This window comes from Corvus cornix, chromosome 3 (assembly GCF_000738735.6).
Source record: "Corvus cornix cornix isolate S_Up_H32 chromosome 3, ASM73873v5, whole genome shotgun sequence".
Lineage (NCBI taxonomy): Eukaryota > Metazoa > Chordata > Aves > Passeriformes > Corvidae > Corvus > Corvus cornix.
The window spans coordinates 44,420,951-44,446,554 of NC_047056.1; the positions used below are offsets into that span (position 1 = coordinate 44,420,951).

At 40.2% G+C, this 25,604-nt stretch overlaps 2 protein-coding genes across 5 annotated transcripts in view; both read right to left on the bottom strand.

Moving 5' to 3' along the window:
* Nucleotides 1-670: 670 nt before the first annotated feature.
* Nucleotides 671-8,944, bottom strand: RBM34 (RNA binding motif protein 34). Its single transcript, XM_039568582.1, has 11 exons — nucleotides 8,939-8,944; nucleotides 6,940-7,308; nucleotides 6,589-6,734; nucleotides 5,350-5,569; nucleotides 4,710-4,769; nucleotides 4,106-4,149; nucleotides 3,557-3,640; nucleotides 3,274-3,337; nucleotides 3,099-3,141; nucleotides 1,752-1,870; nucleotides 671-1,037 (listed from the first exon to the last, which is right to left on the bottom strand). Exons 1-11 carry the CDS (start codon nucleotides 8,942-8,944, stop codon nucleotides 729-731), a joined length of 1,464 nt encoding a protein of 487 aa, XP_039424516.1. The 3' UTR covers nucleotides 671-728.
* A 494-nt stretch (nucleotides 8,945-9,438) lies between these two features.
* The window catches only part of ARID4B (AT-rich interaction domain 4B), an 89,333-nt gene continuing 73,167 nt past the window's right edge, over nucleotides 9,439-25,604 (bottom strand). For all 4 annotated transcript variants that reach the window (XM_039568140.1, XM_039568143.1, XM_039568142.1 and 1 more), the window contains 7 exons: nucleotides 22,031-22,115; nucleotides 21,080-21,272; nucleotides 18,492-19,697; nucleotides 16,522-16,632; nucleotides 14,013-14,228; nucleotides 12,202-12,348; nucleotides 9,439-11,221 (listed from right to left, as the gene is read on the bottom strand). In XM_039568140.1, coding sequence (XP_039424074.1) covers nucleotides 11,091-11,221; nucleotides 12,202-12,348; nucleotides 14,013-14,228; nucleotides 16,522-16,632; nucleotides 18,492-19,697; nucleotides 21,080-21,272; nucleotides 22,031-22,115 — 2,089 coding nt within the window. In that variant the 3' untranslated portion in view covers nucleotides 9,439-11,090. The remainder of the gene's footprint in view (nucleotides 11,222-12,201; nucleotides 12,349-14,012; nucleotides 14,229-16,521; nucleotides 16,633-18,491; nucleotides 19,698-21,079; nucleotides 21,273-22,030; nucleotides 22,116-25,604) is intronic.

Below are 25,604 nucleotides of genomic sequence, written 5' to 3' on the forward strand. Positions count from 1 at the left end.
AAAGAGCTCTGGGATCGTCGCGTCCAGCCTCTGACCGAACACCACCATGGCAACTAGACCATAGCACTCAGTGCCACGTCCTGTCTTTCCTTAAACACCTCCAGGGACGGTGACTCCACCGCCTCCTGGGCAGCCCGTTGCGATGTCTAATCACCCTTTCTGTGAATGAATTTCTCCTGCTGTCCAACGTAAACCTCCCCTGGCACAGCCTGAGGCTATGTCCTGTCATCCTGTCACTTGTTGCCTGGGAGAAGCGACCGACCCCCACCTGGCTACACCGTCCTGTCAGGGAGCTGGAGAGAGCGATAAGGCCATCCCTGAGCTTCCTTTTCTCCAGGCTGAAAGTCCCCAGCTCCCACAGCCGCTCCCCATAAGACTTGGGCTCCAGACCCTTTACCAGCTCCACTGCCCTTCTCTGCACAACAAAAAAACCCACCCAAATCAAGGTAACGATTTCTACTTCATCATTCTGCAGGTGAGTCACTTTTTCCTATAATCATTGTGGGTAATCCTACACAACTCCAAAACAAAGAATTCACAGACAATCTTTACAGCAAGACCTCGGCTAGAGACGGATTCCTGGAACATAGGAATAAAATCATGGAGCACCTCCTGCTGCCTTCTGGGAAAAGCCAAATGCCCCAGAGCAAACACCAAGAATGACAACAGCTATATTAGCAAACAAAATTTATGACACAACACTCTCATATATATCCATCTTCATAACACTAATTAGCATTTTTATCCGATTGATTTTTATCAAAGGACTGTTTATTTTTCCCAGCTTTACTCCTAGGAATAGTTTTTAGTCTTTTCGGTTTCGTGCTCTTCTTTAATGGGGTTGCTTTTTCACCAACAAAAGAATCATTAGAACAGCTCTTTTCTTTTTTCTTCTTATCAGCTCTGTCCTTGGGAGCATGAGATTGGTCTGGACTTTTCTGTGCTTTCCTCTTGTCCACTACACGCTGCACTCGTATCTTTCTTCCCATCAGAACTGAGTTGTTGAGTTTCAGAGCAAGATGTACAGCATCTGTATTCTACAAAACCAGACAACCAGTTTAAAAGCATTACCTCCAACAGATTGCTTTCAAATGAACAGTTACCTGTATTTAAAATTGGTAAGCAGGATTTTACAATGAAGAGCACTCAAACCACTCTATTTAGGGAATGACACAACATCCCTGCTCAGGAACACCAGCACCCCTGCACAGCGCACACACTGAGGCACAGACATGTGCAAACAGACTATGAAACAGCTTTCATGAGACACCAAAGTCTGAGGCAGAGAGACAAGGAAAAACTGGGAAAAAAGGCACTGGGCTGCAGGAAATGAACTAAGGAAAATGAGGCCGGGAGAGAGAAAAGAAGTTGTACTGGATCAAAAGTGGAGAACCAGTAAGCAAACCAGCTGCAGGAGAGGATTCCACTCACATTTTGACACATAAGAAATGGAAGAACATTGAATTACACCAAACAAACTCATCTGTCCCTCCTTTAAGTCTTTACCTCAAACTCACTTCCTTCACCCAAGCGTGTACAAAACCTGAAATAGTTTGTTTTGTATCTGCTTCCACAGAACTGGTCTTCCAAGCTGCTTTCACCATACACAACAATGCTACCATGTAACATCATACATACACATGTACACACCCCAAAAAACTACTGAAAAGAAAATAAAAATGCTCTAAAGGTAGCCCCAATTCAGGTTTTGAAGAACTCCCGGTGTGCTGGAGCAGGCTGTTCACACATACCTCAAAGAGGACGTAGCCAAAGCCTTTTCCCAAGCCCGTCCTCCTGTCTCTCACAACTCGCACTCCCACGACATCTCCACAGACATGGAAGTGTTCCCGCACGGCATCATCGCGGATGTCTGCAGGCAACACAACGGAACAGATGCCTCTTCAGGGAGACACATGGCTTTAAAAGCCTGGCACAAATCCAGTTATTTCACATTTACCAATTCAGGGACACAGACAAATATATTTAAGTATATATTATCACATGAATACGGATAGGTAGACAAATATCAGCAGTTCAGAAAAATCCCAGCAAGCTGACAATGCGGACTTTATTTACTTTGACAGTTACCAATTCTCCAGCTCTGAAGAGTACAACATAAATCACAAAGAACAAAGGCAAAGACTGAAATAAATTCTTGAAATCATTTCATTTATGGTTGTTAACGGAGTAGAAATTAAGATTCCTGCTATACATAAGCTCCTCCTTATGCCAGAATTTCTTTCTAAGAATTAATGCTGATGATAATGAGCTTGAGCTGGCTGTTCTTCAACTGCTGGTTGACTGAGCCATGAATTTTAGCTGAATGGGGGAGAAGGGATTTACAGTTTCCAACCACAGCTGCTATGCAATTATTGTGATAATGGCCGGATTTGTGAGCCTTTCTCCATCTCACGCCTAGGCAGACAAGTGTGATGTGCCATCACAAAAACACAAGTTACTTTCCTTTTTTGTATAGGTATACTTCACACAATCCCCTGCTGTAGATAAAATACCTCTCTGCTGAGGGGAGGGGCTGAACTCAACAGTATGGGTTTAACTACAGCAATGGGACCTAGATGTGCTGAGAAAGGTCCAACCTGCTGAAGTAATTTCAGAGCACAGCAAATCATAGAATATTCTGAGTTGGAACAGCCCCACAAGGATTATCAAGTCCAACTTTTAGCCCTGCCTGGACGGAGTCACTCAGCCTGTGGCTCACAGAATGCACCAAAAGGAGAAGCCATCACTGTCCGTCACTTGGAATTGGTTCACAAACAGGTATTGGTAACCCTTGAGCAGTTTAGAAAGCCATGGCCTATGCAACTTAGCCATATTTATTTAAAAAACATGAAGTAACAACAAGAATTCAAAGTGCTTGCAATGCTACCTACAATCAATGTGCAGAACTTGACAGAAACTTACAGCCCCTTTAGGTGTTTCAATTAACAAATAAAAATTACCTCCAGCAAAAGGTATTTATCTGCCTAAACATGTGACCCTAAATACCTAAATACCAATAAATGAGGTAAAAAAAAGCCTAATGTCAACTATCTCATAAATGCAAATTAATGATGCATAACAATCCATTTTAGACTTACCATATGAAAGATTTCCCAAGAATACAGATCGTTTATTGTCATGCTAAAGGAAACAAGAGAAACAGGACAGTAAGTTATTTGTTACAGAAAAAAAACCAAAACAACCAAACAAAAACAACAAAATCCCCCACAACCAAAGCAGAAAAGGGGATTTCTGGCCACACATCTTACTTACCGAACTGGTTTTAGATGCAGTGTCAACTCTGATGTGAAATCCACTAGCAATTTCTGTTCCGTTCCTTTCGTGGTCAAAAGCAAAAAGTTTAAAAAGTGAAAAAAAAGCATTATTTAATCAACAGTGTCACCGCATAGCAGTATTCCAAAAGCAAAGTTACTTTTAAGTTTGAACCAACATTTTATTCTGATTCAAGCAACAGAGGGGAGGTTGTTTAAATTTAGCTATAAATCTACCTGATCTACGTCTTCAACAGGGGATGAGAAACAAAACTGAGACTTACTCCTTCAGAGCCTTCTGGGCATCACATTCTTCCTTAAAGACAACATAAGCATTGACAAACTTTGCATTTGGGTGCACCTTATGCCTGGAACACAAAAGGGACACGTTACTGCTTAAATCCTGCTGATGCTGTGCAGTGCACAAGCACTTCTTGCTGAACACATTTATGCCTCTGCTTGTTCTGTGCTCACTAACAACTTCAATTCACTTGCAGGTCAAGCTACCCCTGTACATGCAAGGTACAGCCCATATATGCTCCCTGAGAAAGCGTCCTCAACTCATAGACATATCCAAAGAAATTAAATACTTTTAGCATCTTCCTCCTTCCTAAAATATAAGAAATGCAACCTCAGGTAACAAATTACTAGTACACACGGCACATAATTCTTTATTACTTGTCGAGAAAACTTAATACCTTAATACAAAGGCAATGACAAAAGACAAACACAAAATACATAAAAAAGACTTAATACAGACAAACTTATAACAACCAACAGTAAAACATTGTTCAGGCCTTGAAAAATACACAAAATTCACAAGGGGAACCTACTTGATTGCTGCTACCTTTTTGGATACAGTATCTTCTGCTGGAATCTTAAAGATAAAAAAGCTTGAGTTAGGTGGGCCTAGAGTCAATTTACAACAAAAAGTTTTTCTGTAAGACAAGGAAGAATTCAAGCAGGTGCCACCCAAAGCAACATCGCCAGTACAGTGAGCAAATGATGGAAGCGGCTGAACCTAGAGATGGTCTAAAAAACCCTCAGAGTTAAAGAGCTTGCCTTGACTTTGTCTGACTTGTTTCTCGAGTCCCAAGAGGGTTATTGTCAACTACTTTAGTGAGTACCATGATTTACAATCAACGTGTCTTTGCTACTATGATTTAAAAATAGGTGAGCAATGCCTCAGCCAAAACAGCAATAACAAAGGCATTCCTCTGTCAGAGAACTTATAGCTCTGATCCTGGATCAGCTCTTGCTACAGGAAAAAGGCATCTGTGGTGCTCCTGGGGTAACATCTCCAAGGCTTCTTCTAATAGAAAAACCCACATACCCCAAACCACTTCCGAACTAGTGAAGATACAAGCCTTACAAATACTACTGCCCCTTAACATCAACAAATAATTTTGGTATGTAACATTAAAGGAAATAACATACCAGAGACCGGAAGCGAATGGATTGGATTTGTCCATACTTCTTAAAAAGAGATTTCAGTACCTAAACAGATGATATTACAAATATTCAGTACACTTTTCAACCTGGTAATGAGAATTATTTTTCAGTATTTATAAGAAATACTGTTCTTACATGGTTTTACTTATAGGAGGTCTCTTAATGGGCTACTAAAAAAATGCAAGTAATTCATAACTATTTCTGTGGTTTTTGTGGCAGCTTCTTCTTCTACAGATTGCCAAAACTGAAGTCGTGCCTCCTACTGTGGAAGAAAGTTTAAATTTAACATGTTTTATGTAACAACCTGAAGCACTGTTTCCATACAAAATTAGTAGCAGAGTAACTTTGTAAATGCAGTTCTCATTTATTCAGTCATTTTTTCATTGACAAGAAACTGACCAGTTCTACTCAAGAAAGAGCCACTGCATCTACTGCTGTAGGAAGCCCAACTCCAAGAAACCAGAGATTGTCTCTAATGGTTTCTGAGAACAAGCACTATTTCCTACTTTCCCAAAAGCAGTTCCAATCACAAGTGTGTATGGCTTCCCAGCTGGAAACAGCCCCTCAAACTGAGGAATGCTGTAACTCCTTTCATTCCTTCAGTGGACAGAACCCACCTGCGTACCTGAATAGTACAAGTGACAGGCAAGTTTCCAACAAACACCGTTCTTCTGTCCGCTGTTTCATCAGCCACCCTTTTTCTCTTCCGCTGCTTTGCAGTAGCACCCGTAGCTGAATTAACAACACTTTTGGTGATGGTTTGAGAAGCCTTTTTCTTTTGCTTCACTTTGTTTGGAAACAATTTTTGATTCTCCTCCTCATCTGCCTGCTCCAAAGCATTCTCTCTGACCAGAAACAAACAGGCAGTTTACAATTGATGGGAAAAAAACAGGTGTTTTGGGGTCAAAGAACTGAAGCCTCCAAGATATTTTAACTTACATTTGAAATTATTATGTTCAACTTAAAATTTCAAACATTATTTTGTTTATTCTGCATTAAACAAACGTATCTGACCATTCAGTAACATGAAAAACTATTTGCTGTTCCCAGGACACTGCATTCACTATTTACAAGGAATCGCACAGAAATTCATCAAAATCAAATAATTTGATAGCCTTTAAAACTAAAGGAAAAAAAAAATCATCTTTGCATGTTGGACCTAAGAACAGGCTAAATCCTTGTCAGTATGCAGGAGACTGACAAGAACAAACCTCTGGAATACTGCCATGCACTAACAAATCTCTCACTATCCAAACCTGCCATAACAGCATGAATAACGAGCAGATCTGAAGGAGTCTCTGGAAGGCTACAGACATAAACCCAGCAAGCAGGTCCCATGGGCCCAGTGCCAGGATGAGGTGTTAGCCTTGTGCTACAACCAAGTTCACTTTATTATCCAAACTGCATTGTAGCATGATCAGCTTCCAATCTGCTCTGAAGCACCTTGCTTCAAGTATTTAAGAGGTCACAGAGAGGTTCTGTGTCACTGCAGAGGCCCAGATACACACTGCTCACTGTGCCTGGCACCCTGCCGAAACCCCCTCTGCTGGATAAAGCCAAGGACAGCTAGAAAGCATCTCCCTGTGCCAGAGAACTAGATACATGTGTTTTCATCTCCAACTGCTGGACCTGATGGCTCTCTAGCAGGGCATTTGCACTTCACGGACCTAGTGTTTCAAGAAGCTACACTACTTTCTCCTTCAAGGGAAAACTACAGAAGTTTGCACAATCTTAAAAATAATCTTAAACACCAAGTTGAAGATGAGTAGTAGACGAGAACTTAATTGTTTCACTAAACTCATATTACAAGTAACGTAGATGCTGGGGGGCTTAATTTTACCATAAAACGGTGTCACCTACTCACCTCTCTGACAGTTTTTTCTCTGCTTCTGAACGTTCTTTTTTTCTGGTCTTCTTCGCTTTTACTGGAGGTTCTTGTATGACGGATGAGCTCTGGTCTTCTGACACTTTCTCCCCTTCTTCTGCACGCTTCCTTTTCTTATTTCCCTTCTAAAAACGGTAAGAGAAACAGACTTGAAGGACAAAATTCCAGGAACGCCCCGCAGTTACTTCACATACTGCAACTTATTTGGAGCGCCACTGCCCGAAGCCCACCGCTGCGGGAAGCGGTGCTGGCGCCCTGCCGGGCTCACACACCCCTAGCCCCCGCCCGCCCCGCCAGCCGGGAGAGCTGCCCCGGCACCCGCTCACTCACCCCCGGCACGGCCACCAGCACCGGCGGGGCGGCGGCGCGGAAGAGGCGAGCGAGGGCGCAGCGGGAGCCGCGGCCGCCCCGAGGCTGCCCGACACCTGCCCCACCACGTACTGCTCCTCCTGCTCCTTCTCCTCCTTGGCCGGGGGGTTCCGCGCCCCCGCGCCGCCCCGGCGGGCCCGCATGGTGGCACGGAGCGCGGCGGGAACAGGCTCCTCCCGCGTCACTTCCGACGCGCGGGGCCGGGCGCTGCTCCCGGGACCGCCCCGCTCCCTCCTCACCGCCCCCCGCAGCCCTGCCCCGCGCCCGGCCACAGCTGGGAGCCGCTCCCGGCCACCGCGGGACCGTGCTGCGCGTGCGCGGAGTGGGACCCTGGAAACGTCCGACATCCGGACGGGATGGACACTCTTAATCTGTGCCACGGGAGGTTCAGGTTGGGCATGAGGAGGAATTTCTTCACAGAAAGGATGATTAGATATTGGAATGGACTTCCAGGGAGGTGATGGAGTTACCATGCCTGGAGGGGTTTAAGGAAAGACTGGACGTGGCCCTTAGTGCCATGGTCTAGTTGACATGGTGGTGTTTGGCCATAGATTGGACTAGATCTCAGAGGTCTTCTCCAACAATTGATTCTGTGATGAGCGTGTGATGGTGCTGTCTCACTGATTTCCCACGACCCTCAGATCCAAGGGGAGCTGAAGCAAACCTGGCAGTGCTGTGGCTGTCTTGTTACACATTTCATACACTTTTTGAGCTGCCACGGTAAGCAGCTGGGCTGGCACCAGCATCCAACTGAAGGCAAAACAAGTAACCCAGCTACTGAATAAAGGAAAAGTCTTGGTCTTGACACATGCACCAGGTATCCCCCCTGCCTTGCCTGCTGCATGCCAGGAAAGGCAGCGACCCTCATGGATGGGGTCAGCCCAAGAGAATACACAAATCCTTTAAAAGGGGCAGGTGGCTGCTGCATGACTTGTAGTGGCTTTTCCAATCTGCTTTCACACAGAAGAGCAGCTCTAGTGACACAGGAGGGGCAGAACAGGCTCAACCATCATCCAGCCCATTTCAGAGACCCATGGCCATTGAAACTCTGCAAGAGGCGTACAGCCTCCAGGAACTCTGCCTGAGAGCAAGTTCAATCCCTGTGTCAACAGGAAAATTCCACAGCGTGATGGCAACTACCCAGTCATAAGTATATACAGGTATCACTGGAGACTGCAAATAAACGGAGGTGGGAGCACTGCAGACCCTTCAAGTAAGGTGCGTTTTCCCCCGGCATATGCCCATCTCAGCTATTCCCAACACGATCAATTGTGAGGCAGGCAAACCCGAGTCTGTCACTCATCCAAGGTGCAGACAACACAGCAGGGGTTGTTTGCCTTGCTTCATCTTTCGGATCATGGCCCAAGCAGGTGTTCAGGAGTATGGGCACAGCCCAGCAGGCACTGCTAGTGGTGAACTTCCTCAGCTGCAAGCAGAGTGCACGTGCCAGGCAGGGAACTCACCCATGTGTAAAGCTCTGTACAGTACATACCCTGGAAAGCAGCTCAGATTTGACCCACTGAAACATGGGATAAAACTGCCTGGCTAACAGCTTGCCAAATATATCTTCCTACTTGTTACTGGGAGACAAGTGGTTCCATGAATCTGGAGCGCACCATTTACAGACACACTTCACAGAAGAGGTGCAATGTAACACATTCAGACAAATGTTTGCGTAGCCACTAAACTGCATCAGAAATATGATGAAAATTAAATAATCTCTGTATTAAGGAAAAGCAAAAATCCTATTTATGTAAAAACTTGACTTGGGAGCAGAGAGGTGACTAAAGATCCCTGTTTTAAACAGGTAAACAAATCCCCCCTCCCCAGATCACAGAGTCAGTAATTGTCACATCAAAGCGAACAAGGCTGGCACTAAAACTGAGAGCTGATCAAGAACCTAGCAGTGAGTGAAGAGCTGAATTTGAATCTTGCTTGCCCAGATGTAGTTCCCAGTTACGTCCATACCCCTTATGCCTACTGAGACTTAAAAGCAGAACTGAACTACTATGACTCTGATTCCACTAAACTTAAACAGATGAAAATATCCTCTGAGTAGCTTCACTGAAAATATTAAAATCACCTGTCAGTCTCAGATCACCATAATTCTTAACACAGTCAATGTTTCCAAAGCTTATTTATCATGGTCTGTTACTGTCAGTCTCATCAGTAATCTGTCACTTTGCAGGTGTAGCAGTATTTTGGTCAACTGAACTACAGCCAGTAGTTTGTTTCAACTGGCTCTGCCGTAATGATGGGCCACGCTTTCGCCTTCGGCTGAAAAAGAGGATGGATTTGAAATAATCACTTAAGAGAAAAATTAGGCAAATGCACCTACTCAAGCTTACCTTTATATGGCCATTACAGCACATCAAAGATCATTTGCTAAACTGATTCTGTAGCTTGACATAATTTTCATGAACACACTACAGTTGCTTAATTAAACTGTTAGAAACAAAATCAGGGATTCACAAACTATGGCATTTTATTTCAGAGGCCTTTGCTTACATTTGTACAATATATTACATAACTCTCCATTTTCTGCAGAACCTAATATATATTTTATAGCTTTTTTCTATAAGCTTTTCCTTCAATGTCTGTCAACAAATTTTTACAGTCCTGTACAATTCTGAATACTTTGAAACCATTTTCAATAAAATCAGTTATAACCTTAAGCGCACACTACGAAGACTGAAAATGCTTTTCTTAGAAAAGTCAAATGAAAAGGATTCTGACACTCTAGCATCTACAAACAAAATGCTTCAAATTCTTACATGTTGTATTGCCAGAAAACAAAGAAAAACATGCCAGCCCCTACTTCCCCAGGCAAAAGAAGTACACAGAACTACAATTAAAACAGTAAAACAATCTGTACAATAAAGTACTGTGTATTAACAGTGCCAGGTATTAAATAGCTTGAATGAACACTTCCGCAATATACAAATGTCTTACAAAGGTATAGAATTAACAGGAGAGAGCTTGGGATCCATTCAACATAAAATCAATACAAGTGAAAACATTTTGAAGTTGGTTTTGGAATTTGTACAAGGCATTTAAAAAATTAAACATCTACCACTCGGCTAGCTAGTTATTTTAAAAACAACTACCCTTTTGTGGCAGTGTTGGTATCAGCAACCAGAAATTATAACCTCACACCTTACTCCCTCTTGAAGTCCTCTCCTTGAAGCTCGTAATAAAATAAGCATTACAAATGAAATATTTGTTGCTTTAAGGGGAAAAGAAACATTTACAAGAAAACACAAAAATATACCTGTTATAATCCATTATGAATAAATATACACTTTAAACTGGCTGAATACAATCTTTATACATTAAGATTTAATACAGTTTGTTAGCCATTTTCTTTCTTTTTCATAATGTATTTTATCAAAATTAAAAAAAAATACTGTTTTATAGAAAAATGGCAAAGTACAGTAGTTTCATTCCAATTAACGGGTTCTTAAAACCCAGAGTAACCTATTTAAGCCTAATTCAAACCTGTAAACATTAGTCAGTCTTTTTTTTTTTTTTTTTAAAGGAATCCTCATATTTGGTTATCAGGACTGATGTCAGACATCCTACTAACTGCAGGTTTTGAATAGATGTGCTTGACGTATACAATTAAAGCCACTATAAGGTGACTTAGCAGTTAAAAAACAATTAGCTTGTACAAATGAAAATATTTTCAATATTTGTCATAAATAAATGGAAAAATATCAAATGTTCCAGCTTTAACAAAATACCAGGGAATACAGTAAGCCTTACCACATTGATTTAGATCACCCCAACGACTATATACTTATTGTCCTGTCTCTACAGGCAGTGAACAGCCTCCATTTGCCACAGTGGAAGGCCTTCGAGTCACTAGACTTACAATTCCCAGACAAGTTGGAAACAATTATTGCTTGAGGAAAAGCAGTTTGTTGTACTTTTTCTTCATAAAAGTGCACTTAAGTGCAAAGTTAGCTTGTCAAGAAACAACTTTAAATACAAAATAGTGCTTGTCTGAATTTTGTGCCACTGTGCAGTATAAAAAAAAAAAAAAAAAGGAAAAAAAAAAAGAGTGGCCCTCAGCAGCCATTAAGTGCAAAGTGCTTTGGCAAGTCCTGCTGTCACCTGCACTCAACTGACATTCCATTCTGTGATGAACTTGACATAGATGGTTCTGCTAATGTTAACATAACTGCAGCGGTAATGGAACTAGAGGAAGGTGATGAGGAGGAAGATGATGTAGTAGCAGCACCTGCAGAGGAAAAGGAAAATACAGGTTATAGAGATTCATAAATCAAGCAATAAAAATGTTTTCCTGTTCAGCAGCAAGCACTGGCACATACTGACTCCAGTAACTACTGCCTAGCAATGGAAAAGAAGCAAGCCTCCACTGCCTGGTTTGCGTAGGAAACACTGACAGAAGTATGCAGCCGTGTGCGAGGCAGTGCAGCACCATTACCCCTTGTAGCCCTGGGTCATCGACCACCCAGATAAGGGCCCAGCCAAAGGAGGCCAGAGCTCGCCCCTGACCCACCAGCACAGTCAACTGTTCCCTTTCTTTCCCATGGGAACCAGCACAGGGCCTTGTCCCAGCACTGAATCTGCACATTCGCCCTGCTCTGGCAACCAAGCAGCAACTGCAATTCCCACCCATAACCCATGACCATGACCCATGTCATGGCTGGGGCCATAAAATCCTACTACATGTGGCATTTCTCATAGAAAAGGATCCTTTTAGCATTCCTAGAAGCAGGCACACTAGAACATTCCTTACAGCAACAGGTGCGGCAGCTTCTGAAAGATGAGAAATTTAACTGGTCTCCCTTAAAGTCATGGAATAAACCCCTTATCCTAAGGGGAAAGCACTAACTAGGCCCACAAGCAATACTACAGTAAATTTATCCGTAACTTGAAGAAAAGTTAGAAGTTATTAACACCCTTTGTTCTCTGCTTAGATGTGTTTATTTTCTGTATATTTTTTCCTGTATGAAGTAGTTGTGCCTCAAGAGCATGAAACAGATTGCAAACCTTGGTAACGCTCTACCCCCCTGGGTATCTGATCCCCGCCTTCTAATGGTCATAAAATAACTGCACATAGCATTTCCCAAAACCCAAACAAAACCACATTCCTAATGACACACATCTCCCTACAAATTATCCAATTCTTATCAGGACCTTAATATAACATGCAATTAAGCCCTCTAAAAGTAGAATTTAGTTTCCAGTGCTCACTTTCCCGCTCTTTTTTCTTTAAGCGCTTTCTTCTTCGGTCAATGGAAGCCACCTCAGATTTCAAGGACAGGTAATGTTTCCTGATCTCTTGCAATTTTTCTTGGAGAACTGTTATGCGTTCGGCACTAGTCAGGTTTTCCAAGTCAGCTGCAAGTTAAACAATCTCTGTTAATTATTGTATTGAAGCATTGCCAAACACTTCTGAGTGTCAGTGAAGTGGGAAATACTCAAATCTTAGTGATGTGCTTCAAGATAGCAGACAACAAAGACAAATTTGTTCATTTTTTTTTATTCTTTACAAGATACCACCATACACTCTTTGGGGACTTTTTAAGGAACTGGGAGAGGAAAAAAAAATGCATTCCCTTCCCCATAAGGAGGAAAAGGAAAAAAAAATTAAGACAACTGATGAAAACCTAAGGGCCAAAACTAGCTTTGAGCCTGTGGCTTTCAGTCCTTGCTGGAGCTCAGTTTGGCTCTTGACACCAGGAAGGTCAGCCTTGTTACAAAATAAGCAGGTTACAGTAGGAATCTGCACAGCTGTGGGGTGGTTCTGGTGGACTCCCTGGCATATGTGCCATAAGGAATAACCACACAGGACCTCCCTGCCAGACATGGCCAGTACAGGAGCCGCCCCTCTGGCTGCTTCCAGCTGGGAGCTCTCCACAGCACAGCACACAGCAGTGGGTGGCACAGGCAGGAGAAACTCTCAGTTCAGTCCAGGGAAGCCAGAGGGAAGCCACACTGTTAACACTCCATTCAAAAGCATTTAAGAATCATTTAAACTACTGTGGGGTGCAAAACGCACTGTATCAACCTGTAATGAGGGCAGCACCAAAGGACCAGAAGCCACAACTGTATTAGGCTGTGGGAAAATGAGGAAAGCTCAGAGACATTACGAGTGTCTGACTCTGCAGCAGCAGGAAATGTGTCAAACAGCACTCCAGAGACGAACTTCAGCAAAGCAACTTTAGCATGTGGAGTTGTAGCCAAGGTAGAAAGAAAGGAAGGAGCAAAAGCCCTTTAAATGTGTTGCAACAGGAAAGTGTTCAATGAATCTCAACAGGGCAGTAAGTGACAATAAAGACCTTTTACATTATGTACTCCTGAAGAGCACCAGAATGTAACTTGTGAAGAACTACTGGGGAAAAGTACTTTTAAAAGTAGAGTAATGCTGAGATTCAGGGTTGGGGAGGAAATAAAAAAAACAACCCAGCAAAGCCAGATTCAACTGGTAAGTTGTACTAATATGTCAGAATTAATAAACCACTGATCTGTTTGTTTTTCAGATAGGCAAATGCAGTTTGCTCTGCTCACCCGTAGCCAGACCAGTAGCTTGACTGAAACAAACACAGTTCAAATTCTTAATATCAGAAATAGTAAACATGTTCACTAATGCAAAATGGAAGGCGAAAAAGTTACAAATCAATCACCTACGTGTCTGACCAAGAACTAGGGAATGAGGAATAAAACAGCAAGGAAATAGCAACAGAAGAAGCACACAGAGCAGATAATGTTCATGCCAGAATGACAGGTATGCACAGGACAACGAGAACAGCAAGTCAGCTCAGGAGCCATATCTAAAAACAGTCCTGGAAGAGTGTGACATAGGCAGTTCCCTGTGCTGCAATTGCAAAAAAAGAAAAAAAAAAACCAAACCACCACACTTTTTTTTTTTTTAAATGAGGATTTATCACAAACTTAAGCAAATTCAGAATGGAAATGAGAAAGCCAAAATACAGAACATTCAAAAAGCCTTTTTACACTGTGCCACAAGATGACACTAGGTGTGTTTTCAAGAAAATACTTACACATTTGAAAACTCCATTTGTAAACTTTGGGCAAACGATTATTCTGTTCTTTGAGATCAGACTCCTTCTCTCCATTTTTACCACATTTTCCTGGAGATTGTGTTCTTGTGAGTGATTTGGTTTGGTGAGATTTCATGCCAGTAGAAACCGATTTTGCTGACTGAGACTTGGACACACTTTCACCAGCAGACAGTTCATCACTGTCGCTGCTGTTTGCTGAAGAAACAAGAAGACATTGTTACAAAACAAAGCCCAAACTAAAGGCTGTCAGAAGCTGACAGAACCCCTGTGCTGATTTTCATACAATGAGGATTTGGCACAAATCCTTTACTTTAAAACAAGAGAATCCATCCTGGTGTAGCAGCTTGGCTTGATGCTCTCTGCATCACTGAAGCACAAACCAGGTACGTAAATGGGGCCAAAATGATTCACATCTGCCTGCGCATGGGGCTGTACTTTTTCTAAGAGTTCACAAGACTCATTGTTATGTTCCATCTCCTGTTCACCTTTTTTTAACATCAATTTCTATTGCAGTATACAATATATATAAACCTCTATCCCATTTTAGTGCTAACAGTTACAGACAAATCTTTGACTGCATTTTTAGGACATGTATCGCAGAAATCAGAGCAAACACAGCCTTTTCTTAGCCTTATGTCACCTTTATTTTAATTTTCCTCTACTAAAATCACTATCAATAATCTGGATATGTGTGACATACTCTACAATCTCCTCAGACATGATGATAAAATCTTTTAATTTTGGAAAAAGATCTTTAGCTGACCCAAAACAGAAGAACTTCACCTCTTTACCTCTTTCTAACTATAAAGCAACAGGCTGAACTGAACACAGGTTTTGATTCAAACCACTCAAAGGAGAGTAACAAAATAATCTATCTAAAAGACACAAGATTTATGAGTAATGATTGAAAGGATGAAGTTTTTTTTAGCATTATTAAAATAAAACTGGGGTGAAAGCAGGTGCAAGAGACTGTAATGCAACACAAGTCTAGCAAAGCAGTGGAATAAAATGCCTAGGGAATCTGCACAAACTCCACTGTTAGAGTTATTTTTAAAAACACGTTGAATTTATATTTATTAAGAAAAATGTATGCCTCAGTTGCACCTGCCCCAGGTGTCGACAAAATGAGCCCTGAACCTTCTGGCCTTTATGATCTGGTGATCTACACAGGAGAAACTGAATACCCAAGATATGAAGTGTGAAAGAGCTTGCCCAGCTGCTTGTTGGCATTGGCTGGTTTAATGCAAAGGCAAGAGCTGAAGCTGCCACAAAGACAGTTTAACAGATATATCTGAATTTTGCAAGAAGTTTTTTGGGATTTTTTTACTTACAGCTGACTCACATTTTATCTATTTATTTTCCTTATTACATCCAGTAGTGCCCGAAACCTAACAAAAAGCACACACTAAGGATTATGTGGTAGTAGCTTTTAAGTTTCACATCCTGATGAAGACACAGGTTGAGAAAAAGGGGTAAATTCACCAAATCCAGGGGAATAATGGCAAGGCTAAAAATGGTGTATTTGTTCTGCAAATTCAGTTTGTATTGTTACGTTAATTTCTGATGCAAGGGTAAGAATAAAGATTATGAAATGAGGAGACCAGTGAAATGGAATTAAAAAGGATGAGAAAATATAAAAGGAGATCAATGAACATGAAGGACAGGTGGGGTGAAAGCAAATACCAGACCAGCAAGTACAGACTTTTAGTAAAAGCTCTTACTAGAAAGGGGGAGAGAAGCTGGGAGAGGAAAAAAGGCATGGCATATGCTTTTTATCCTTGCTTTAACTCCATTTTTTACAGTTATCCTCCAGGCTTCAGTCTCTAGCTGCTTCCTGGTATTTTTTTATTAACAGTGAAATGGAGCAGTAATTGATCTTGTTATCTCCCAAACACGTGTGCTAGCCTTGTCTCCCTAACACACCTCTGCTTTTATTAAGCTCTCTTATCCAGTACTATGGTTTCTATCCCAATGAGCTTCTACAACTACAAACAACTGCAAAAGCTGCATCATTTACTATATATGTAACAGACAGCACAGGAAGAAAACAAGAATCTGAATTCTTTTGGAATTATCCTCATATTTGCTACAGGGTAGAGATACTAACCTCTAAAAACTCATCTTGCAGAAAATACAGAGTATAATTTCCTTCAGGTCCCAGTCTCCCATCTAAAACAGGCAGCTATCATGATACAGAGATACCTGTCCCAGTTCTGCCATGTGTGAAATACTCACTCTTCTTGGCCTTCCTGAATTACAGAATATTAAGGACCTCATAGAAATAGGCCCAGAAATAATACAAGACATTTAAAAACACTTTGGCGTTTAGGTAGAGCAGTTTCTTCATTTAAACAGGGTTAAGAATTCCCTGATGAGAACATTTTGTCCTAATACATTTTTTATTAACAGACTTCATCTCCTACAATCAGTCAAACAAATGACACGGTACTTTCACACCTCTTATTTCACACCAAGCTGCTGTACTTACTAGGTTTACTCTTCTTTTTGCTGTTCACAGACGTTTTGTGGCTTCTTTTCTGTTTTTTTGAAGAGCTGCCTCCTCCCTGAGCATCTTTAAGTCTTTTTTGGCCCGTACAGACTATAATTGGGGGAAAAAAAAAAAACCCAAAACCTGAAATTAAATAAATGCTTGGCACACTTTTTCTCAGCCTCAAAAAAACCCACAAAACATTTCAAAGCTTAAGTTTGTAGACAACAGTGCAACTGTTCCTGCTTATCCTTAAGGCAGCTCAGTTTTCTACTTCTAGTGACAAGAGGAGGTGAAAGACAATGGAAAGCAGGCAAAGTTTCTTTGTACAGAGTGCACATGTACCATGACTACGAATGACTTTCCCATACACATCACCAGAATTTCTCTTGAACCACATGGATTTACTATCTTTTTAATACTGTTAATTAAATAAGAATACATTTATTTAAAAAGTTATCAAGACCTACTGGGACTAAAAAATGTTTTTAAAATTTTGCTGTACTTGGAAGCTGTGAGAAAAGAACCAAAGCCATAACTTGTGATCAGTAATTACATTAATTGAAGGTATTAAAAAAATAAATCTTACATAATGTTAAAAAAGAACAAGAAAAGAAAGGCAAACAAAAAACAGGGAAAAATTCTACTGATATTTGGGACTACAAAGGGAAAAAGTAGAAAAGGAAGATGGAAAAATTCTAGTACATCTGCTAAAAGAGAGTGTTTTAGAAGTTCTTCAAACGTTGTTTCATAACCATGTGACTTAAAGATTAAAAATGACTCCTGGAATAAAACAATTTTAATTAAGGAACTCTATTTTCTGAAACAGGTAACATGCTGACAAAATCAGAGAGGAAGTTAAAGTCTAATGCATGTAAAAGTACTCCTTTAAAACAGTATAAAACTTCTTTCAAGTGGCAATAAACTACTTTCATATAAAAAAACCCTAACAAACCTACACAGCTCTAATTAGCAAAGCAGGTGTATTTATCGAGGGGTACACATTCACCTCTTCCAAACTCTCTCCTTTAAGGAAACACATTTTGTTGCATACTTTCAGAAGAATATTTCCAATAGAATGCTGGAGGTAACATACCTTTAAGGGCATTTTGAAAAAAATCAGCTAATTATTAGCCAGAATCTACTGAGATAAAAAAAACCCACTTCTTTCTTAGGATTAAAGCCAAAACAAATTTTCTTCCTTTGTGTTCCTAATTTTTAGCCACTACAACACAGTAAAAGTAGCTGTACTTTTGATGATCTGCAAAACAGCCAGTCACTTTCAGAAAAAAGCTTTTGAATCTAGCCTGGCCAGCAGTTAAAAAGCAGGCAGCAGTACAGCGACATCATGTGCACAAGTGTTTATTATCACCTGCTCTCTGGTGGTTTCAGGAAAGGAACTTCAATCTGAAAAATCACATATAAAAGTGAAATATAGCTAAAAAGGTCAGTGTTTTTATCAGCTTGACTTGAATCTTATGAAGTTAATGTTCTAGAAAAATACAAATTAGAAATGACTGTCTAACCACCCTAGCAGCAGGAGAGCTTTCTCCCCCCAAACAAACAACTTATAGAGAATCAAATTTTATGCAAGAAAAGCAACTTCTGCTTCTAAGGAGGATGCTTAAAATGCTTCCATCTTGCTACAATAAATATTCCTTACACAAGCTATTACAGTTTGCTTTGGGCTTTTTTTGCCATATCCAGTATAAGCTTCATCCTTTTACCCTTTATCCCTCATTGAAACCACCACAATTTCTAATAAAAGGCCAATAAACTTGCTGGCAGATTATATTTTACTCACAAGATGATTATGCCATTTCCACACATCTGAAAAGGACAGCAGACTACTACTATGTGCAACAACTAGCTTCCCTCCACCATAACCATAACAGAACGAAAACACACCAACAATGTTAGAAATAAGAGCTGGTTAGGTTGGAGACAGCTCTGTTTACCCTTTCCTTTACCTTTTTCAGCATGCTCTGGCTCTGGTTGATTACTACTACTGGAGCTGACGCTGGCATCAAAACCTGTTGGAGAAATATTTCCCTCAGACTGGAGGTCTTGCAGCTCCCCTGCCACACTGTCCACCTCTATTGTGCTATCTGTTTCGCTTTTGATGCTTCGTATCTCTTCTTGATTTGGTGGCAGTGTCTCAGAGACAGTGACACTGGACTGATGTCTGCTGGACTCTGTCACAGTTACAGAGGAAGGTGACTCAGGAGTTGTAGGAGGAGTATTTAGCACTGAATTGCTGCCGCTGCTTGGAAATTCAACTTTCTTCTCACCCACTTCAGTCGGTTTCTCCTCAACAGGTTTAACATCCACACTTGCTGGCAAAGATTTTTCAAGCTCACAGTTAGGCAAAGAAATACCTTCTTCTGTAAGAGTCTGAAGCTGCTCCTCTGCTGCAGCATCCTCAGGAGCAGCGTGTGGAGGAGAGGCAGCAGCCTCAGTATCAGAGTCTGAGAACAGCTCCTTCAGTGTTTTCTTCGGCCACTGTCCTTGGATACTTGACCACACATCTTTTCGATCCTTCGCTCTGGTGTTCTGAAGTCTTTCATCAGAGTTATTTAGAAGCTTTATTCTTTTCTCTCCCACTTCAGAAAATCCAGAGTAGAAAGTACTTGTCCGTAAAGATTTCCTTTTCTCCTCTAGTCCATTGTACTTTTTCGTTGTGATTTTCAGTTTAGATTTGTCTTCCTCATCTTCATCCGAGGAGCTGTTACTGCTGTTTTCTAAACTAAGGGAGTCTTTGTTTTTGGACTTCTCATCCTTTCTGTTAGGTGACACGGTCTTTAAGGACTCCTCTGCCACACAGTGTCGTCGTTTACCACGTTTCACTTGTGGTTTTGCTGTTTTATCCACTATCTCCTTTTTTCCGTCCTTTCTCTTCTTTGTGGCTTCGTCTTCTCCATCAGAGTCACTATCTTCAGATAACTCTTCCATCTCTTTCCGCAATCTTTCAGGAGACTTGGATACAGACTTGGGCACTACTGCATCTGTAAGAGCTTTAGTTTCTTCTGGAAGGGATGAACCACTCTGTTCTTTTAGACGGAGTTCATTTTTATCTTGGCTTACAGCTTCGGGCTGAGATTCCTCTTTGCCATCAGCATGTACATTCAGGGCACTTTGGTCATCTTCTTGCTCACTATCATCAGAACTTTCAGAAGCTAATTAAAAATAAATCCAAACAAAACAAAAACAAAACAAGAAAAGTTTGTCTTGATTCTGGTTACAAAAAATTATTTAAAAAAACCCAAACCCAACTAAAGAAAATCGTACCGATATGAAGACATGCTACAGGGATCTCTAGCAGTCTCTCTTAAATGGTACCTCCTGAAGAGTTCAAAAACTCATGGTATAATGGCTACATTAGAAACTAGGAAGATTCTCTGTTATACAGTACATCTCCAGGAATTTCTGAAGAGGTTGAGAAAGCATTAATCCATAAAATACAAATTTCTGCGTAATTACCCAAACCAGAAAAGGAAAGATGTCCTTACGTATTTCTTACGGGTTACAAATGCTACCATTATCTGCCTTTTTTCCAATGCCCATAACATAGACATCATTTTCCCTGGAAAATCCGGTGTCTCAAGGACAGAACAACAACACACACATTGGATACCCTCTAACAAACCAACCTGATGATCAGCCTGGAAAAAGGAAGTGAAAGCAATAAAGAAAGGCACTTAGGGAAACAAATGGACAAGAAGAATGTAGGACAACTGCAAGAAAATTCAGGATCAGCAATAAGGAAACTGAGAGAAGAACAAAGATATATAATCCAGAAGGAATCAACAGCAATCTCATTCAGTGGGAAAAGATATGGATTCAAGGAGAAACACAGCAATTGGCTCAAATACAAATATACATATATATATGTAACTCCTTGATTTCTAAAGTTAATTACAGATTAATTATTGCACTAATAATAGTGTCATCGTTAATTGCTTTTTTTTTTGTTTCTCATTTCCAAAGGAAATTAAGCTTCTTAGATTATGTCGATTGTTATTCTACCTACAGTTTTGGAACCCAGTGGCCAGTGTCATCCAAGTTCAAACAAGTTGGAATGATTATTAAATTCACATAGCTTCCACAAAAGTTTGTGGTTACCCAAACTACCTATACCATACACGGTTTCTTTCTCTGGAGGCATGATCTAAACTAAGAATGAAGAGAAGCAACTAGGTATTATAATGCTACTGTGGGAACACAGTTCTAGCAACAACAGACAAGCATATATGAATAATAGGTCCTACAGCTTAGGTAAATAAAAAATTAAAAATTTAGAAATTAGATAGGAGGCAAAAACGCTTTGCTCTATATCAAACAAAAAAAAAAGGATGGCAACACAAAATGTAACTGACTGTTGACACACTGAATCCACAGAAACTGCCAACACTACTTTTGTCCAAGCGTTATTTCTGAAGATGATGTTATAATTAGCCAGAGAGACTCAAGCATTTAATTGCAGCAGTTGCTCTACATTTTCATTTACTCCTGTTTAAAGGCTGTTTACAGAATTAGAAAAAGCTTTTAAGTACAATACCTTGTAGCCCATTAATGATAGAAGTAATTTCTATTGATTTAACTGGAGCTTGTTCAGTATTTTTGGCTTCAGTGCTGTCAAGTTTGGACCCAGTCTCTGGTGATGTGCTGGTGTGAAAGGGGGGTTTTGACAAACGTCGCAATTTGCAGGGTTTAGGAGAATACTTCTCTTCCTTCTCTCTGTCAGTTTTATTCTAGGTGAGAAAAAAGATACAAAAACTCTTCCCATTTGAACACACATCTTATCATGGATTACAATGACATAATGCTTACAGTTATCTTAAACATTCAACCTGTAGAGGAAAGCTCTCCTCTTTGTTTAAAGGACTACAAATACCTTTCTACACTCCATGCCAAGACCTTTCTACTGGAGACAGGGACTTTGTCAACACTAAAACAAATGGGAAAACAAACACAAGCAGTGCTCTAGGAGTAGTGGCACTGCAGGATATGCCAGGCTCAGCAGTGGCAAAAGGAAAAGCTTCCTTGTAGCCTACTGTCCAAGAAATATGTCATCATCTAAGCCCAAATATCAGTTGTGAAAGAATCAATTTTGAAAGAAATGCTTGGCAATAAAATTACAAAGTTCCATGCACATGGACTAGTCCATAGGTTTGCTCTCCAGAATCAGGGAGCTCTCAAATTTCAACCCCCCATGTTGGCTCCCAACACTGACAATAACCTGTATCCTTCTCATTTATTTTCTGTAAATGACTATATACATCTAAGTTAAAAATTCGGGAAAGAAGGAAAGAGAAGCTTCCCTTCGTCACCTCAAAGAGAATACCCAAAACCATGATGAAAAGAGTATCCATGTTTAAAACGCTACAAAGTTGCTTTTCCTGACAAGCATTTATAGACCAATCAAAAGGTCAGGAAGGGAGGCAGGGATTACATAACCATGTATCAAACCAATGCTGGGGGCAACAAGAGAGAAAGGGAGGAAAACTACCTTTATTTTCTTTCGATGCTTAATTTTTGGTACATTTTTATCAGCTGGTCTCACTATCTTGTCTGCCTTTATCCATTCATCATACCTAAACAGAAAAAGAAATTGTACACATTTATGATTTTAAGCAGATAAGCACACCACAACAGAAATTTAACTGAGGAAAAAGAGAATTAGTAGCCATATAAAAACAGAATTGGAATTTGAATCAAGTAATTTCTGTAATTCTCAAGTCTGTGAAGTTTCAGCTAATGTTCAGAGGATTAAAGTCCTTTTACACTGAAGGCTAAAACCAAAATCCTCTATTTTCCAGTCTGCACAGAACAACAGAAATCCATGTAATGCAGGTAAAACAAACTACCTGAATGAAAAATCTGTACGGACCTCTAATAGGTATACTTCCTATTTATACACTGTAAAACCTTAACAATAAAATTAATTCTTTCAACTACATAAAATGTAGCCAGTTAATAAAAATAAACTCTTTCCATCCCAAGTGACTGCAAAGACGTATCTGGTGTGAGTAACCCTTCAGAGTCACCAACTTTGAGTCACTGACTTCACAGTGACATTTTTCAGTTCCTTTTCTGTTAAAGGTTTCCATTTTGTATCAGACTGATACAAGACAAAAACATACTAAATAGCACCAAGATATTAACAACAGGCATCTTGTATTCAAGACTGGACCTGTTAAGTACAAATCCAAGACCAAAGAAGTACATTCTTACTAAGAATATATTGCACCTATGGTACTGTGCTTGCCAGATTCTTTGTGTATTTCTGAAAAAATTCAGGAATCATTTAAATCAATTTTTTCCCTCCCAATAAAAATAAGCTCTTTACTACTTAAACTGTAAATTCAAGAACCACCTGCATAAGAAACAGTTCAGTTAAAAATTAGTTTGTATTAACTTTGGCCTGAATGTACATACAAACAAATTCTGATCCTCCTATGTAAACGTGAAAATAGAGGGGAAAAAAATCAACTTTAAAACACCACAAACCCCAAACCACACTCTCCAAAAAAACCTGGTACAAGTTGGAGCTGAGCATAATCACCATGCTGGTTTCCAGCTGGGCTTACTTGATTTTACTTTCATACATGCAATGACTACTGATACCATCCTAATTCAGCTTCTTTGCAACCACTGCCAATTATATCCATAATATTGACATAATTTAAAAATATTTAGGGAAAAACATGCAAGTTTCCAACTTGCTTTCCTATGTATTATAAGTTATGATCTATACAAGGGATTTCAGAAGATAAATACTGTATCCTAGTAACTTACATTTATGGCAGCAGTCTGAAAAATAGCTTTCCAAAACAATTTGTTCTGGTTTTTTCCCCTCCATGTGACAATAAAAATCACAAAATCTCACAGCAGACCATGCAGACTACGATATACCAAGACTGCCTATACTGCTGCAGATACCACTGTCATTGTACTATTAACACTCCCATTACCAGGTGAAATGTCAGTAAACAGGTTCAAAACTGAAATATAACTCTGCAGAGTACTTGCTCAGTATAGAAAAATCCCATATTCTGTGAGACTATGGGAAACCCTATCTGAAGCAATCCTTCTTCAAGAAAAAGACAAGTTTTGCATAAGGAATACCATGAAGTGTCTGCCAAATGGACTTTGTGACCCAGAGAAATGTAGGAGTATTCTATTAGATCTAAATACATGCAGGAAAACAGCATAGGACCTGACAAACACATGGTGAAAAGCGATGATTCTGACAGTGTCCTTTCTGCCTCAAATACATTGCTAGAATACCAAATTCGTATTCACTCGTTCTTATGCATCTCCAATAAGAAAATGATCTTCCTCCTATGCAAAGTCTGTGCACAGCCCACACTGTCTGAGATCCACAGCAACTGCAGTGCCTGTTGGGGCAAGAGCTGATAGACATGGGGGCACACTGAACCGAAGGAGAGAAATGCAGAACCTGAAGGGAATACCTGTACATACCACAGAGTCTTAAACACTACGCATGAGAAGCAGTGGTCACGCAAGCCCTCATGCCAAGGACCACAAATTGAAACACTAATGTGTGACAGTCACAGTTCCTGGCCAGAGCATATCCTGCTTTACTCCTGACTGCACCCAAAACAGCAGACAGACCCTTCGACGAAGCCACAGAAATCTCACACCTTTTCCAGGGAATCAGCTGCCCACACTTCACACCTTTGCATCACACAGCTCCTTTCACTACTCACATACTGAATGCATACATGGTTTGCCTAAATCTGGGACAACTGGACCCCAGGCAGAAACAGATCGTGCAAAAAAGACACATTCCAAGCCACAGTTGACAACCTGACCCTAAGTTACATTTTCCTCTACTGCAAGATAGAGAAGCACCCCGAAAGCTGCATCTAAAATGGGGTGTGTGACTCAGACTAGAGCCTCTTTCTAGAACTGCACCTGCTAACATGAAAACTCACTTCAACACTAATCTTGCTTTAGAGGTCTATTCACAAAACAAAATAAACCCAAAAATATTATCAAAAAAGTTCTTCAGCTCTCACTACAAGCATGTACTTTCAGAGGACCTGAGTTGTTTTACTGCAGTGCTGTCTTTCACATGTACTTGCTTCAGCACCCTAATGTGAGCAGATGAGTATGGAGAGGAAGGAGATAATATGGGAAGCTGCTCCTAGAAGAGTTTACACAGATTTCTTTGAAAATCAAGAGGGGGGATTTAATAAGAAATTATTATTTACTTATTTTTTTAAATCAGGTTTCATATGAAAACCTGGAATGCTTTCATAAACAAAATCTCCCTACTTTGCCAAAATGAAGACAAAGAAGAACACCTTGCATCAGAGTATGCACTGATTCTATTACACCCATAGGTACTACTTGCAAGCTAAAATGCACCATAACACACTGTCAAGAGATTGCACAGTCAATCTTCCACAGAAGTAGTAGAGGAGAAACAAGGAAGAAAGCATACTTTTCCAGACTAGATTTATACTAGCAAAGGTACCACTTTCTCAGGAGGACAAGTGACCTCAAGGAGCTAGCAAGCCTTAGCAAATTCACTGAAAAGTTCCAATATATTATCTGTAGCTGCTAAAAAGGGAGAATCAATTTTTTTTTTTTTTTGACTGTGATCAAAGAAAGGAGAAAACTAGCCTGATACCCAAATACTGGAATGTTAGATGGAGATTCTGGTTTGTTTAATTTCTTTTTTGTTTTTTTAAATAATCCCTCCCCTGGCCCCCCATGACATACATTACTCTCCAGGGCCCAAAAGTTTGCTAAACATTTATTTTCAGTGGTTAACCATTAAGTATAAAATTTATATATGAAGTAATGTTTCAACAAACTTAGACAGAAATTACCACTTTCACATACAGAAGGAAAGAAGTGTTGAAAATAGTAAGTCTTTAGCTTTAAACATCTGAAACATTCAAGAGTAACATATATTTGATGTTGTACAATAATGACACACAGGTTCAACAATCTAAATGCTTTTTAAATATGCACCCTCTAATTACTGGGAACACACTGCAGAGGAAAGTCACCTCAAACACTTACACAATGCACTTTTCTTTGCACTG